This window comes from Nylanderia fulva, unplaced genomic scaffold, assembly GCF_048542155.1.
Source record: "Nylanderia fulva isolate GAGA-0341 unplaced genomic scaffold, ASM4854215v1 Scaffold627, whole genome shotgun sequence".
Classification (NCBI taxonomy): domain Eukaryota; kingdom Metazoa; phylum Arthropoda; class Insecta; order Hymenoptera; family Formicidae; genus Nylanderia; species Nylanderia fulva.
In genome coordinates, this window is record NW_028190729.1 from 43,536 (window position 1) to 59,915 (window position 16,380).

The following is a 16,380-nucleotide window of genomic DNA, read 5'->3' on the forward strand; positions in this document are numbered from 1 at the left end:
GAAAAAGAGCCGGAAGATCGAGAAGAACAAACGGGAGATGAAGAAGAAGTGGAAGATGAAAATAACAACGCCACGTTTTCTGTAGAAGAAGAAGAAGAAGAAGAAAATAGCGGGGGGATGGGCGAGGAAGGTAATAATTTCATATTTTATACTTAATCTTCTCCTACGTTTAAATTTTTTGTTTATTTTAATTAAAATAAAATTTTATTAGGAATTTCTTTCTCTCCTAACATCGCGCCCGAAATTTCATATTCACCGGAGTATTAACCCTCGCAGCGTGATACAAATACCCCGGTAAAAGAATATTAAAACGTAAGTGAACTTAACATAATTATTATTAATAACAACATTTTCACATTATTAATAAAAATTCAAACGTAAGAGAGTAATATTTTATTAAATATTTTATTTTGTTAATATAATTTTTATTTCTCACAGTACAGAGTGGTGGGGGAAGGAACGTCAGAATACAACAAGAAGATTCCCAAACCCGCTCCGCTGAGGAAACTTCCGACGAAGAGCGACATTTAGAGGCTGCTGGTGGACAAGAGGAAGAAGAAGAAGAAGCGGAGGAAGAAATAGCGAATCAAGAGCCTGATGGTAATTTTAGATATTTAATAATGTTGTCGGAAAACGTGCGTCGCTTTAGAACTTTTGGTGTAGAAGGACGAGAAATTAGTTTCCGTATTCGTCCGATACCCGAAGGAGCAAACGTGTATGAGTGGTTAGAAAATGCGTTTCGCGAACTTCACGAGTACGCGTTGCATTCGTGCGAACCGAGGGATTACGTCGGCATATCTTTCGATTCCGCAAGTTTAACCCGCGGCCCCGCAGGTATATCGTTCCGACCTTTGCGAGATTTGACTTACGAAAATATTTGGGAACTCGTAAGCTCGTTAGCGCAAAGCTGCGGAGGACACGATATAGCGCAAGAATTTAACATTCGGATTTTTAAAGTCACCCCTCCCATTGGTCGCGGCCGTAACAGGTTTACGCACGATGTTATTGCTAAACGTTCGATTTTAACAATTTCCAATTCCGATAATTTATGTCTTCCTCGCGCGCTTGTATCGGCTCTAATTTTTAACGAGCGTGGAAATTTACGCACGGGAGAGTTACACGCGAAATGGAATGCGGTGAGAAGACAAAACTCGGTGTTACAGCGCGAGTTTGCGTTGCAACTTACGAGGAATGCCGGTGTCACGATTCCGGAGGAAGGGTGTGGAATTGATGAAATCGAGCGTTTTCAGCAATATCTCGCGAGCGAAAATGTCGCGATAATAATATATAACGACGATACTTTTGGTCGAAGGGGTAATCCGCTATTCGATGGAAACGCATTTCTAACCACTTTGCAGCGGGAAATAAAAACTCGTTTAAATCTATTATACAGTTTAAATAATAAACATTTCGATGTAATTTTAAATTTAAATGCAGCAGCAGGCGGGCGGGGATATTGTATCCCGTGTAATTTAAGTTACCGCTCTGATGTGAGAGAGCATCGATGCTCTAATAAATGTCCGCGATGTAACGGAGAGCCGCCGTGCGAGCAACCATTCGCGGATCGTACTAGGTGCGATAATTGTAGACGTGAATTTTTCAATCATGCCTGCTTGGAGCGTCATCGCACGGTAAAATCATACGATGGTAAATCACGTCGGAGTGTTTGTGAAACTATACGTTTTTGCGAAGATTGCGGACGTTTGATTCAAAGAAATAATCAACACGAATGCGACACGGCTTATTGCGCTACGTGTCGTTCTCTTCAACCTTTGAATCATCTTTGTTACATGCTTCCCCTTCGTCGGCATGGCGATAATCGTCCCGATCCGAGCACTTCCGAACACGCGGATGGAAATAGCGAACAACAACAGCGGAGAAACGACGACGACGACGACGATGACGCCGAAGGTTCGATTAATCAGACTCGCGAACGCGTAGAAAGCCAAGTCGCATTCGTGTTTTATGACTTTGAGACGAGACAAGACGAAACGCTCCAAGGTAGCACAAATGTAAAAATTCACGTACCTACGCTCTGCGTCGCTCAACAAATTTGCGAGGAGTGTGCAGAAATAGATGAAATGTCGGTGCGATGTCGCTGGTGTGGTATTCGCGAATTTATATTTTGTCGCAACCCTGTGCAGGAATTTGTAGATTTCGTAACGCGGCCGACAAAATATTTTAAACAAATAATTTGCATCGCGCATAACGCGAAATCATTCGACGCGCAATTTATTTTGAAATATATCGTGGAAAACCATGTCTTAGAGCCTCGAGTCATTTTAAACGGTACGAAAATAGTTGTATTAACGCTAGGTCATACGAAATTTATCGATAGTATCAATTACATGCCGATGCGTTTATCCGAATTACCTAAAGCTTTTGGACTGACAGAAGGTACGAATAAAGGCATTTTTCCACATTTATTCAATACTATCGATAATCAGTCTTATGTCGGAGCGTTACCCGGTGTTCAATATTATTCACCCGATTCTATGCAGATGAAAGAACGCGAAAAATTTCTCGCGTGGCACTCCGAGATGACGCGCGCGAACTATGTGTTTGATTTTCAACGTGAAATATTGCTTTATTGTCGTAACGATGTAGATATCCTTAGACGAGCGTGTATGGCTTTTAGAAAAATATTCTTAGAGCGTGGAAACGTGTGTCCATTCGAGGAATGCACAACCATCGCCTCAACGTGTATGCGAGTATTTAGAAAAAACTTTTTACGCGAAAGAGAGATCGGTATCATTCCAATGGGGGGATACAGACATGCGAATATTCACTCGCGTAAAGCCCTGCAATGGTTGATATGGAAAGAGCGGGAGCTCGCTCATCATATTATCCATGGTGGTCGCGCTCGAGAATATCGATTACGCGATGGTACGCTAGTCGATGGATACTACGAGTCGGTAGAAAATAACGTAACGCAATATTACGTATTACAGTTTCACGGTTGTTTTTGGCATGGTTGTCCAAGATGTTTTCGGGTAAATCGCGATAGACTGCTTTCGACAGATCGTACAGATACATGTGATTCACGCTACGAACACACTGTTGCAACGACGTTTCGTCTTCGTAAGCGCGGATATAGGGTGATTGAAAAATGGGAATGCGACTTTGATCGCGAGATGAATGAAAATGTCGAAATGCGCGAATATCTACATCGACATCAAATGATAGACGTCAAACCGCTCGATCCCCGAGACTCATTTTACGGCGGACGCACAGGAAATATCGTAACGCGATACGAGATCACGGGTACAGAAAAGATACGTTACGTGGATGTATGTTCTCTGTATCCGTTTGTGTTGAAGACCGGTGATTTTCCGATTGGTCACCCGACAATATACGTAGGTGAGGAATGCGAGGAATTAATCGGATTATCACCGGGATATAATTTCGATTCAGTCGAGGGGGTCGTGCGATGTAAAGTACTTCCTCCCCGCGATCTCTTTCATCCTGTATTACCCTATCGCGTGCAGGGTAAATTATTATTTGCGTTATGTCGTAGTTGCTGCGAAACATTTTCTCAGATTGCGTGTACTCACGAAGCTCACGAACGCGAATTCGAAGGTACATGGATATCGTGCGAATTACGAAAAGCAATCGAGAAAGGATATTTCGTGACAGGGGTTAGTGAGATTTGGCAATATAACATCACTCGTTACGAAACCGGTACGCGACAAGGGGGTCTATTTACCGAATACATCAATACATTTCTACAATTAAAGCAAGAAGCTAGCGGATGGCCGAGCAACTGTGTCGATAACGTTGCTAAAGAGCGTTACATCCGTGAGTATGAGGAAGTAGAAGGAATCGTTCTTGAAAAAGATAACATTGCACACAATTCCGGTTTACGCTCGGTGGCTAAATTATGCTTGAATTCTTTTTGGGGTAAATTTGGTCAACGTGCAAACTTACCGAATACCGTGATTGTCAAAACACAAGAACGATTAATGAGTTTGCTCACTAGCCCTCAACATGAAATAACCGATATATTGCCTGTAAACGATGAGGTGATATATGTTTCGTTTCGACTACGAGAAGAGGCGATCGTACCTTCGCCTCTTACTAATGTTATAATAGCGGCTTACACGACGGCTCAAGCGCGATTAAAATTGTATGATTATTTAGAAAAATTAGACAAGCGCGTTTTATATTACGACACGGATTCCTGTATTTATGTAAGTCGCGGAGATCCGCAGGAATACGAACCGCATACGGGTAATTTTTTAGGCGACATGACGGATGAACTCGCTAGCTACGGACAAGGTAGTTACATCGAGTCGTTCGTATCCGGTGGTCCGAAATTTTACGCATATGTGGTCCGTACACCCGAAGGACTCACACGCGAAGTTTGCAAAGTAAAGGGTATAACCTTGAATTTTGAAAACTCGCGTTTAGTTAATTTTAATAGTATTAAAGATTTATTGTTGCGTAAAGAAAGAGAAGAAGAAGAAGAAGAAGAGGAACGGGAAGAGAAAGCGCTCGGAGAACAGGTTGAAGAGGCGATTCCTGGGACATCGATAAATCTTCGTTTTAAAGCCATTCGGCGAACCGCATTTCACGATATAATAACGCGTGACGAAACAAAAATATGCAAGCCTGTGTTATTAAAACGAAGATTTATCAAAAATCGATATTCTCTTCCTTACGGTTATTTACCGAAACAATGACATTGCTCTCCTCTTCACACTCTTCTATCTTTGCGGAGATACGCGTGCGTTTTCCGCCACTTGCATAGAAATGCAAATATTATATAAAAGTGTAAATATTGTAAAAGTAAAATGTAATTCATCAAATATTATAAAATATTATACTTTATACTATATTTTATAAATCGGAGTTTTAAAATACCCGTAGTTTTAATTTTATTTTTATATTAGAAAGGATAAGGAATAGTTTAACTAAAGTTAGAAGATGTAGATATTAGTAATAAGAAAAAAATACTTTGTAAATATAAATACAAAAATTTATATTTTTAATAAAAAATATTGTTCAGTAATAAAATTTATATATTTTAATAAAAAATATTGTTTCCCCATCCTAGTTTTAATAATAATAATTAACCTTTTAAGCGAAATCATTTTTATTTAGTGAAATATTAAATTTTTAACAAAATTTTTAATATAATTTTTTTTTGTCTGAAAAACTTTAACATAAAAATATTTAATTTTTAAAAAATTCTTGTTACGTACAATTTTTATATATTCAAATATATTCATGCCGAACTCACATACGTCCGCTATCGCAAGACATACACACCAACGAGAACATTTGATTAAAAGCTGATTGTGGGCAGCGCAACGTAGCGCTCGTCAGCTGATCGGTAGCGGTGCGCTAACCAGGCGCTCATCAGCTGATCGGTAGTTGCGAGCTAACCAGGCGCTCATCAGCTGATCGGCGCTCGTCAGCTGATCGGCGCTATTCGCTAGCACGAGCATGCGACCGCCGCGGGTTGGCCCCCGGTGCGCGAATAAGCTTTTTCCGTCGTAACTCATTTCATACTATGAGTAATATTAAAATTTAAATACACGGACGCTCTTTACGCTAATTTTTTGTTTTTAAGAACGCGCCGGATTAGACTTTCTTTCATTTACGAGATTGTACGTAAACGGTGAATATCGCGTTCATTTTGGGGAAATGGATGTACGCTGGAAACATCCTTGGACGTCGATCGTCTGCGGACCTACGGGATGTGGAAAAACGATTTTCGTGAAAACATTTCTTCGTTATTTGTCCGACGTGTCCGATACTCGATTCGAGAGAATTTTATTTTATTACGCCGAGTGGCAAGATGCCTATCAACGCCTGCAATGCGATGAAAATGAAAGAGAAGAGAAGAGTAGCGTAAGAAAAAAGAACGTATATGCAAATAGCGTTCCGATAAACTCGAAGAAAAATATAATCGAATTTCACGAGGGTTTACCGCGCCCGGAAGATTATTCTTACGATCCACTCACCCCGAAATTAGTGATAATCGACGATCTTATGAGAGAGTCGTCATCGTGCGATGTTATCGTAGATCTGTTTACTAAAGGAAGCCATCATAAGAATCTCAGTGTTATTCTCATTTCGCAAAATCTCTTCCATCAGGGACGCGGACAACGCGACATATCTCTCAATGCGAATTACATAGTAGTTTTCAAAAATCCACGCGATCGCGCGCAAATTCGGCATTTAGCGCGTCAAGTATATCCGGACGATCCTAAGTTTATGGAAGAAGCGTACTACGACGCTACCTCGAAGCCTCACGGGTATTTATTGCTCGATTTAAAACAATCGACTCCAGATGAATATCGATTTCGGACGTGTATCTTTCCCAACGATAAGCTGCATTACGCGTACATTCCACGTAGATCGATCAAAAGAGGCGGAGGCGTATAAAAGGCTCGTATTCACACACGACTTGTCACTCGTGCAATTACACTGCGATGGTAAAAAAAGAAAAAAAATCGCAACCGGCATCATCGTCGTCGTCGAAGAATTCATCCGACGGCGCGGTAAAAATCGCTAGACGATCTATCGGCGAAAGAAACACGAATCTTTTGAAAACTTTATGTTATCTGAAAAAAAATCAAAGAACAGCGTTTTTACGTTCCGTCGATAATAATCTCATTAAGTGTATTCAAGAGTGCGTTTTCAATACTCTTAAAGGTAACGTACCGCTTGCGAGTAGTGAAAAGAAACGCCTTGCTAGACATAAATCGATCCTACGTCGTATTGCTGCGAAAAAAGATAATTTGAAAGTTAAGAGAAAACTATTGGTGCAACGCGGCGGATTCTTACCCTATCTTATTGCTCCTATACTCGGAGCTATATTATCCCGGATCATTGGAGATTAAAAAAGGGACGCTATTCTGTGTATATTTGTTGCGTCAAATGTGAAAAAGATAAAATATTTACAATTCAATAATGGAAAGAGCAAAAAAAATGGTTTTAATTTCGTCGGAAAATCTCGAAAGACTGCAGCGACAACCGGAAATTTCCTCTAACGCGTCGGCCGATAATTCATCGAATAAAATTACCGAGATATCGAATGTGGAAAATGATACTAATAATTCCGTACGGACCCCGGGAACTCCTTTGTCACGGCTCGATGCAGAGATGTGGCGTATTCTGAATCTCACACCTCAGGTCAGCGAGGACGAAAGATGGAAAATGTATAAGGAGGTACTTCAGCGTTATCTTCAATTTATTCGTGCTGCGAGAAAACGTTTACGCAAAAACGTGCACGGCAGCGATGAACGCGATGGAGAACAGGACGAAGACACGAAAGAGCAAGAGGATGATAACTTCGATGATGACGATGAACTTATGGAAACGCAAACTTTAATTACCAGCGACGGTAACATTAGCGCCGCTAGTAGTAGTAGTTTCGAGAAAAAACGCGCTCAATCAGCGGAAATGATACAAAAAATACTTAATAGTGTTCCGAAAAGTTATCGTAGTAAAGCACGCTTGATAATGAAGCAACTGCTCCTTACTCCGTCATCTAAGATTAACTGGAATAGACAAGGGCTCGTAACTATAGACGGCGACATTGTGGAGGGTTCGAATATCGCGGAACTTATAAACGATGCGGTACGCGAGAGAAAAACGGTAGAAGCAACCGGAAGAAATCAGTTTGCTCGATTACTACGTGACATAGGTACGTCACCGCGTCTCATAGGAAATCAAAAGTTATTAAAAGTAGGCGCGTGATCTCGCTATATTACTACCGCGTTACCTCGCGGATCCTCCACTCCGATCACACGTTCAAAATCGCACAGTCATAGGTTAGACGAAGCGAGTGAAACCGAAGGAGATACGCAATTTATATCCGCCGACGAAGAAGGTGACGACGACGACGGTGACGACGATAGAACATTACCATATAACGTAGTTTCTCCGTCAAAGAGAAGAAGAGGTTTACTCGATTGGATAAATCTCAATTGATGGAATTCGAAAAATTGTATTACGACTCCCTCGCATTATGCAGGCTACTCTGCGGTGGACAATTTATCGCGAGCCGTTAAACCGAATTTTACGCGTAACAAAGTCGTCGAGTGGCTTAAATCACAGGATGCATACACGCTGCATCGGCCGGTACGACGAAAATTTCCTCGTTTACATTATAACGTAACAAATATCGATGATTTATGGGAAGCCGATTTAATCGATCTTCGTAATCTCAAGAGCTATAATGACGGTTATTCTTATCTATTAACGGTTATCGATGTGCTTAGTAAATTTGTTTGGGTAGAACCTTTACGTGACAAAACAGCTACCTGCGTAATAAAGGCCTTTCAACAAATATTTTCGAGAAACGAGGGTCGACTACCTGTATACTTACAGACCGACAAAGGCAAAGAATTTATCGCCCGCCCTGTACAAAATTTCTTAAAAGAAAAAGACATCCGTTTTCGCGTAACGCGCAATCCCGATATTAAAGCGTCTATAGTGGAACGATTTAATAGAACACTCAAGGAGCGAATGTGGCGTTATTTTACGCATAAAAATACACGTCGTTACTTTGATGTTTTACAAGATATTGTTCACGCTTACAATCATACTCGTCATTCCACCATCAAAATGCAACCCGCTGTCGTTACGCGAGAAAATGCTCGTACCGCGTGTGAAAATATGAAACGACGATGGGATAACGATAAAGAAAAGAAAAAGAAGCGTGGGCGTAAACAAAAGGCTAAATACCGCGTGAACGATCTCGTACGCGTCAGTAGAGCAAAAGTAACGTTCGAGAAAGGATACGAGGCGAAGTGGAGCGAGGAGATATTTCGAATTCATCGAGTTCTCGAATGGAGAAAACCCCGCGTATATGAATTAAGTGATTTATCGGGTGAAATTATAGACGGAATTTTTTACGAACAAGAATTAGCACCGGTTATTAAAGACTTACGCGACGAGGAATTTATCGTCGATCGTGTGATAAAAAGCAGAGGACGCGGTAACAATAAACAATTATTAGTTAGCTGGCAGGGGTATCCTTCTAAATTTAACTCCTGGATACCCGCTTCGAATTTAACTATTCTTCGAAATGAGGGTGGATCAATTTCTTCTGGTTCTTCCAAGCAATAGCAGTATACGCTATTCCCCTGACAATAAAACCTCATCGTTCATTACGGAATTACCTCAATCGCTGCACTTACACGGTGACTGGGAAGTCGCGTTGAGCGAAATCCAATTCCCTAATACCTTTTTTCATGTAAGGCGCGGAGAAAATGTACTCAGTTTCGTCGATATCGACCCTCAAGTTAAAGAGAAAAATAAAGAAGATGAGGTGTTAACTTCGAAGGAAGCCGTAATATCAAATGGCGTTTATAATAATATGGAAGAGCTCCTCTCCACGATTAATTCGTCGTGCAAAGAAGCCGGTTCCCATATTCGTTTGGAGCAAGAAAAATTTACAGGCGGTAGTATTTTTTTCTTCCTCGCGTGTCCCGCTGGTTGCAATCTGATTCATTATATGCATTTTTCCGATAGACTTTTGCAAATGATCGGTTTAGCTGATTTTATTTATAACGCTCCTAAGGGGAGAAGTCACTATTGTTCTATGCTCACGACATCTAAGCTTAATTCCAAAGAAAAATCTACTTCAATTTTTCTTCAACTCGGTTCTCTTGACGAAAATGGAGTACGTCGCGAAGGATTCTATAGTTACGAAGCGTGTAGTTTGGTGCGGGGTATTCCCGATAAACTGTTCGTTTATTGCGATATTTGCGAACCTTACATAACAGGCGATGTGCAAACTCCTCTTCTCCGAATAGTGCCTGTCACAGGGATGGGGCGCGATTACGAATATGGAACGAATCAAGTGAAATATTTCTCACCTCCGCATTATATCCCGGTGCGCCTAACAAATTTCCGACGGATTGAAATCGATATAAAAGACGATACTGGAAAAAATATACCATTTGAATCCGGCACGTTAACGGTGACTTTACATTTTAAACGTATCGATTAGATTTTTAAAAATACTCTGTAAAGATTTTTTTGATAAGAAAGAAGGATTTTGTTCATTAATATGGATTATTATTCGGAGTATTATAACGGATTACAAAACGGTGGAACTCGCGGCGGTGGAATTCCACGAGTTTTTGTCGGTTCACCCTATCAACGAGGTCATGGAATAGGTAGTTTTCTCGGAGGAATGTTCAGACGCGTATTGCCTTATTTAACTAGAGGACTAGGGGCAGTGGGTAAAGAAGCTTTACGCGCCGGGGTTAATATAATCGAGGATGTTGAAAATAAAATGCCGTTAAAGGTAGCTGTCAAGCATCGTTTTGAACAATCGCGTGACAATCTTAAGAGAAAAGCTAGGGAAAAAATAAGTAGTCTAATGAAAGGTAGGGGATATAAATCGGATGAAAAAATTCATGTAGCGCAGTTTCCTTTCGGCAGGCTTAAGACTCACGTCGCTAAATCCTCGGTAACCGCATCGCGTAAACGTCGTAAGACAAATAAGAAAAAAAGTTTATCGAAAATCAAGTCGCGTGGGAAAAAAAGAACAAATACAAAAAAAACTAAAAATAATACGAGAAAAAATCGCTCGACTGTAAAAAGACTCAAGTTGTCCGCGAAACGGCGTAAAGCTAATAGCGGTAAAAAGCGTACAGTATACGATATATTTTCATAATCGCCATTATTCTAAATACGCTTGTTCGTGACAATAACGTTGGTAGAGCAGGCGGTGAAAGAAAAAAATGTCATTTCTTCACACACACTCGAGCGAGTGTTTAAAGAGCGAGCTCGATCTCTTCTCTTTACCGCCCACGCAAACTAGCATCGAAAGTTCGCAATGGATTTATTACAAACCCGTGACCTCGCTTTCGGACGACTCCCCGCTAGAATTCGTCATCCCGGGTCACGGAGAAGAATATTTAGATCTCACACACACGTTACTAAGTCTTCGGGTACGTGTAGAAACCGAGCCGCTACCCGGTCTCGCCACCGGATCCGCCGTCAACGTGGGCCCCGTAAATCATTTTCTTCATTCCATCTTCAATCAAATCGACGTGTATTTCAATCAAAAGCTCGTGTCGCCTCCAAACAACGCTTATGCGTACCGCGCGTACATCGAAGCGTTGTTAAATTATTCATCACCCGCAAAAACTTCCCATCTAACCTCGTGCTTATGGGATGCGGATACACCCGGTCACATGGACGATACAGTAGGAGCGGAAGGCAATACCGCTATAGCGAGACGAGCTCGTTACATACGCGGAGGGCGCGCGCTAGATCTTATAGGTCACCTCCATTGCGACGTTTTCAATCAGGACAAATTCTTAATTAATGGCGTCGAGGTGCGGTTGAGACTCGTGCGCTCGAAAGATACGTTTTGTTTCATAGAAACTAATTGCACGTCGAAAATTCGTATACTCGATGCAAGCCTAATGGTGAGAAGAGCAAAAATAAGTTCCGAGTATTACTAGCGCATGCTAGAATGCTGAGCAAAGTTACCGCCAAGTATCCGCTTACGAGAGTTGAAATTAAAACATTCACGATTCACAGTGGGGTTGTGGGTGAATCGTTAGATAATGTAATACTGGGACAATTACCGAAACGAATAATAGTAGGTTTCGTCGATAATAAAGCGTTTAACGGTGACAGAAAATTGAATCCGTTTAATTTCCAAAATTACGGAATAAATTTCTTCTCGCTATACGTCGACGGTACACAAATACCCAGTAGACCGTTACAACCGGTTTTCTCGTCTCGCGAACCGCTTTACATCGAAGCTTATCATACGCTCTTCTCAGGGACGGGTATCCATTTTTTGAACGAGGGAAATTCTATAAGTAGAGATGATTATTCTCAGTGGATATACGTTATCGCTTTTGATCTTACACCCGATCTATCCGCTAATTGCGCCGGTCCATTGGAATCTCGTGAGACACGGAAGTCTTCGGTTAGAAGTGAGATTCGAGAAGGGCACTCACCGAACAATTAATTGTATCGTTTACGCCGAATTCGATAATGTCGTAGAAATCGCCGCATCGCGTCAAGTTATCGTCGATTTTTTCGGTTAGCTTTTAACGCTCGTTCACCAACATGTATTCATACACAGTAGTAATACGCGATTAGAAAATTTTCCCCCTCCTTTGTTTGAAATCGATGACGTATTCACGAAGTGGAACATGAAAACGCGTAGAATGAATTCAGTTTGTAGGCACCGAAACAAAGGGGCAAGTTTCGCTAAGAGCTTTTTCCCTCCCAACGAAAATTCAAATAGACATGTCGGGAATACAAGGTCCGCGATGAGCCAAAAATTATGGGAAAAGGAAGTGCCGTTGTCGCAACGATGTTCCGGGATTGTCGAGTTGGATATGTGCCACCATACGCTTTTGGAAAATTACCCGCAAAGCAAGACGAGAAAAACTTTGGTCTCACAAAATTATACGGTATCGAGTGGTTAAAGGTCATAATCCAAATATTTTCCTCGCATTCCGCGAAATCGAAAGGGGACACGCGCGCTGCTTTTTAGTCAGAGGTAACGAAAAACCCAACTACTTGGGATTTATTTCCAGGGGATATAAAAAATTTTGGAGGGTCCCTCACCAGTTTTAAAAAAAAACTACTGTGAGGAGAATATCGTACAATATTGGGGGTCATCACGGATCAAAATTTTTTGGAACCTTTCATTGCGCGTTCCCATGTTATAATTTAAAAGGGGGGCTAAGTGGCAAAATAATTGCGAGAACTTTTGCCCCTTACAAAGTACTTGAGTTCTGAAAAAAGTGGGAAATTACTTCGACGATAGCGACGAAATACGGGCCGCCGTTTCCGCGAGGAATGAGAATAAAACAAAAAAAAAATAGGGGGGAAAAAATCAGAAAACAACGAACAGCAGATTAAAAAAAGAAAAAGAGAGTTTTGGATTTGAACGTCTTTCGACGTTGACGGATAGAAACAGAACAAAACAAATTTCCATTCGACGCAAACTGACATTAAAAAACTCTCAAAAAACCAAGATGGGAAAAAAGGGACGCATTGTCGAAAGGGGAAAAAAATGGGGGGGGGTCAAAATTTACGAAACACTCGTTGATTCGGGCAAAAAAAAAAAACTCTCGCGAATTCTACAAGCCCTTCGTCATCTAGATGCCAGACATGGTGGAGTCTATGCAGGGAAAAGAGTTCCCAGGGTGTGGACGAGGTCGACGGCTATCGTCGCAACCCGACAACACGATCGACCCGGAGAAAATTGACGCCTTTACTCGATGAAAAGGCCCGCCCCTTTTCGACAGCACGGATTTCCCCCCCCTTTTATCCCGGATTTCTCACGACTTCGACGAAAAAAACTCCAAACCCTCGTTGGATTTCACAATTTCAAGGGGAATTTTTTCAAGACTTGGGACATAGCGTGTATTTTATTATATGTGTAGCGGCTTAATCGATCAGTTTCTCACTTTTTTTCGAAGGTGAATATAACGATGTTTTAACAACATTTCGTAAAATTTTTTCTCACAAAAAAACAAGCGGGAAAATAAAATATTAATATGAATTTTAATAAAAAAATAAATTTGGGGTTTTAAAAATATTTTTAAATATACCCCTATTTGATTTTAAAAACCCTTGTTCAATTTCTTTCATTCCTCTTCCGAAAATGTTTTTTTTAAAAAAAATTTTACCCACATCTTTCAACAAAGCTTCTTTAATCTAGATGAGTTATTTTTATCGTGACACGAGTCGGAATGCTCGCCGTAAATATTTGCGTGGTTTTTTTTTATACCCACGGCATTGTCGTTTCTACCCGGCCCCCGATCCCCGTCGAAAAGATGCGCTTTTGGTCAAAATGTTTTTAACCCCCGTCAATATCGACCATTTGATTCGACGCGTATCCCTTTCCAATACGTATACCCCCTAACTGGGTTTTACCACCCGTCCACCCTATCGACCTTTGATTCCCACGGGGCTATTTGCCCAAAGTATACCCCTCCCCCATCGCCCTACGCAACTTTAGCTTTAAAAAATCATCTAATCTTTGACTGTAAACCGTTTGTAACTACTGGACCCCAGTCGGAACCGAAGCCCCCAAAGGTTTTAATCCCGAGGAAATCAGAGGAAAAACAATAAAAAAAAATAAAAAATTCTCAGCCCCACTTTCGGGGGCCAAGTCGCCATTTTTTTTTCCCAACCCCTCTCCCCTCACCACACTCGGAAAAACCAGACGCCGGGTGGTGGGGGAAAGATAAGATAAGACACGGCGCCAGAAGGGTCGGTGGTGGGGGTTGGTAGAGGGCCAGTAGGTGCCAATTACGACTAAGACATAGCGGTACGACCTAATTAAATAGACATTATTTCGGATTCTACGCCGAACGATAATTCCCTACCGGGAGGTCGCCTTAATAATAGGAAAAATCGACACGTGCTGAAAACCCGTACGTAATCATAACGCAATAAAAGATATATATATAAGTCAATAAAAGTCCTCCGCGAAAAGTTAAATGTCGCGCGATCGGACAAATTTTTAGGACCATGGGAAAATTTGCTTAGCGAAACCCAAAAAAATTTTCCCCCCGAACGGGGCATTTGCGCGTGCCGATTTATTTAAACCCCCATTGTATTGATTTCGGCCCCTTTTTTTTCCCAAATCAAGGCGCGGTTTTTTTGCATTTTGATTGTCGGAACCCCCCTTTTTTTGCCTTTTGGGGTCGAAACCCTTTTTCCCTTTTTTTTTTCCGGCTTTGGGGATCAAAAACGTATCGGGGGTGACCAAAAAAAGTAACCCCCGTTTTTAAAAAAAAAACCCCTCACACAAAGTGATTCTTTCCGTGGTATCGGCAAGTTTTTAAGAGTATCGTGCACGCTATTTTTTGCAATTATTTTCTTTAAAAAAAAAACTAGGGGAAAATTTTAAAAAATGACAGCATATAAAAAATGAGCTCGACTAAATTTTTGGTTTTTAGAAAAAAAGGGCACTCCATCCCTTTTAAAAAAGCGCGGTTTAAAAACCCAAATTTTTTTGGAATAATTTGGGGAAAAGGGCGGTCCATCGAAGAAATCAAAGTATTATTGCGTCAATGATTTTTTTTTAAATTTTCGGGGGGGAAAAAAGCAGCCGTCCTTAAAAAAGATTTTGGAACAAAATAGAATTTTTAAAAATTTTTAATATATTTAGAAAATTTTAAAACGGGGGCTACCAATGGGAAAACCCAAAGTGCGTAGGGGGAAATTTTTTTTTTTAACCTTTGGGACCAAAAAAAAGGGGAAAATTTTCCATTAGTGTTTTTAAAAGGGTTAATTTTTTGGGGAAAAACGTCAATCAAATCGGGTTTTCTGCCGGGGGTTTTATTAAGGGGGTTTGGCTTTTTATTTTGTTTTTTGGGGGATTTTTTTTTTTTTTTTTAAGTGGATTCGTCTTCAATAACGACCCTTTTTTTTCCCCAAAAAATCATTTTTTCTCATTACTACGGTGATTGAAATTTATCAGTCGGGGGCAAAAATATCTTTTACGGAGAAAAATTTTTTTTCAGGCAAAAACCTTTCAAGATGTGTTGTCAGAAGAAAAAAAGTGTTTATTTTTACAAAAAAATTTTTTTTAGGGGAAAAAAACTACCCGAAAAATTTGGGGTTTTAGTAGTCAATGGAATGTTCTTTGATTAATCTCTTTAAAAATTTTTGTTTTTTAGGACGATATTTTTTGATTTACTATTGGGGTGATCTTCGGCAACCCCCCAAAAATTTTACCCAAAAAATTTAAAAAAAAAAAATACTTTTTTGGAATTTTTTACCCCAAAAAATTTTTTCCCAACCCCCTTAAATTTCAATTTTTTGAAACAATCAGAAAAGCTTTGTTTTATCACAATTTTTTAAAAATTTTCTGTAAACTATTTTTATTGAGATTTTTAAATTTAAAAGTCCCTTTCATTTAAATTAAAAAAACCTTGAAACAATTATGTGGGAGACATTAAAAAATTTTTAACATCGCTTTAGGGGGGCGGGGGCCCCCTGGTTTAAATTGGGAAAACCCCCCCCCTTTTTTTTTCCCAAATTTTTCAATTTTTTAACGATATTTATTTTTTTTCCCCTTTTCCCTTTCGCGTTTTGTACTACTGCTTTTAAAAAAAAGTTCGTTTTTAAGATTTAAAATTTTTAGGAAAACATCTTGCCCTTTACAAAACGTACCAGAAAAAAATTTGTTGTTTTGGTTTTTCCCAAAAAACTTTTTCCCCCTGTTAATCCCCAAAAATTTAAAAGTTTTGGTTTAAATACCGAACTTCTCGACATCAAAAAAAAAAAAAACCTTCCCCCTTTGGTTTGGGGTCCCTGTCCCCCGGGGGAGGGGGCGTAAAAAAAATTTAAAAAGTAGAATTTGAGAATCGCCCGACAGAATTTAAAAAAAAGGTAAGAATCTTCTTCGACCGTACGGCAAAA

General features: G+C 40.2%; 4 protein-coding genes across 4 annotated transcripts; all 4 read left to right on the top strand.

Annotated features, from left to right (window-relative positions):
• Window positions 1-10: 10 nt before the first annotated feature.
• On the top strand, window positions 11-5,590 carry LOC146720722 (uncharacterized). Its single transcript, XM_085488103.1, has 3 exons — window positions 11-130; window positions 439-4,370; window positions 5,576-5,590. The coding sequence occupies exons 1-3, from the start codon at window positions 118-120 to the stop codon at window positions 5,588-5,590; spliced, it is 3,960 nt and encodes a 1,319-aa protein (XP_085344229.1). The 5' UTR covers window positions 11-117.
• LOC146720723 (uncharacterized) lies at window positions 5,202-6,566 on the top strand. Its single transcript, XM_085488107.1, has one exon. It carries the CDS (start codon window positions 5,650-5,652, stop codon window positions 6,391-6,393), a length of 744 nt encoding a protein of 247 aa, XP_085344233.1. The 5' UTR covers window positions 5,202-5,649; the 3' UTR covers window positions 6,394-6,566.
• A 2,477-nt stretch (window positions 6,567-9,043) lies between these two features.
• LOC146720724 (uncharacterized) lies at window positions 9,044-10,184 on the top strand. The gene has a single exon (XM_085488109.1). The coding sequence runs from the start codon at window positions 9,044-9,046 to the stop codon at window positions 9,968-9,970; it is 927 nt and encodes a 308-aa protein (XP_085344235.1). The 3' UTR covers window positions 9,971-10,184.
• Window positions 10,185-10,709: 525 nt separating this feature from the next.
• On the top strand, window positions 10,710-11,438 carry LOC146720725 (uncharacterized). Its single transcript, XM_085488104.1, has one exon. The coding sequence runs from the start codon at window positions 10,710-10,712 to the stop codon at window positions 11,436-11,438; it is 729 nt and encodes a 242-aa protein (XP_085344230.1).
• The last annotated feature ends 4,942 nt before the right edge of the window (window positions 11,439-16,380 follow it).

What these genes read in the sequence shown, in the direction of transcription:
- LOC146720724 (XM_085488109.1), top strand. Translation starts at nt 9,044, where the DNA reads ATGAGGGTGGATCAATTTCTTCTGGTTCTTCCAAGCAATAGCAGTATA.
- LOC146720725 (XM_085488104.1), top strand. Translation starts at nt 10,710, where the DNA reads ATGTCATTTCTTCACACACACTCGAGCGAGTGTTTAAAGAGCGAGCTC.
- LOC146720723 (XM_085488107.1), top strand. Translation starts at nt 5,650, where the DNA reads ATGGATGTACGCTGGAAACATCCTTGGACGTCGATCGTCTGCGGACCT.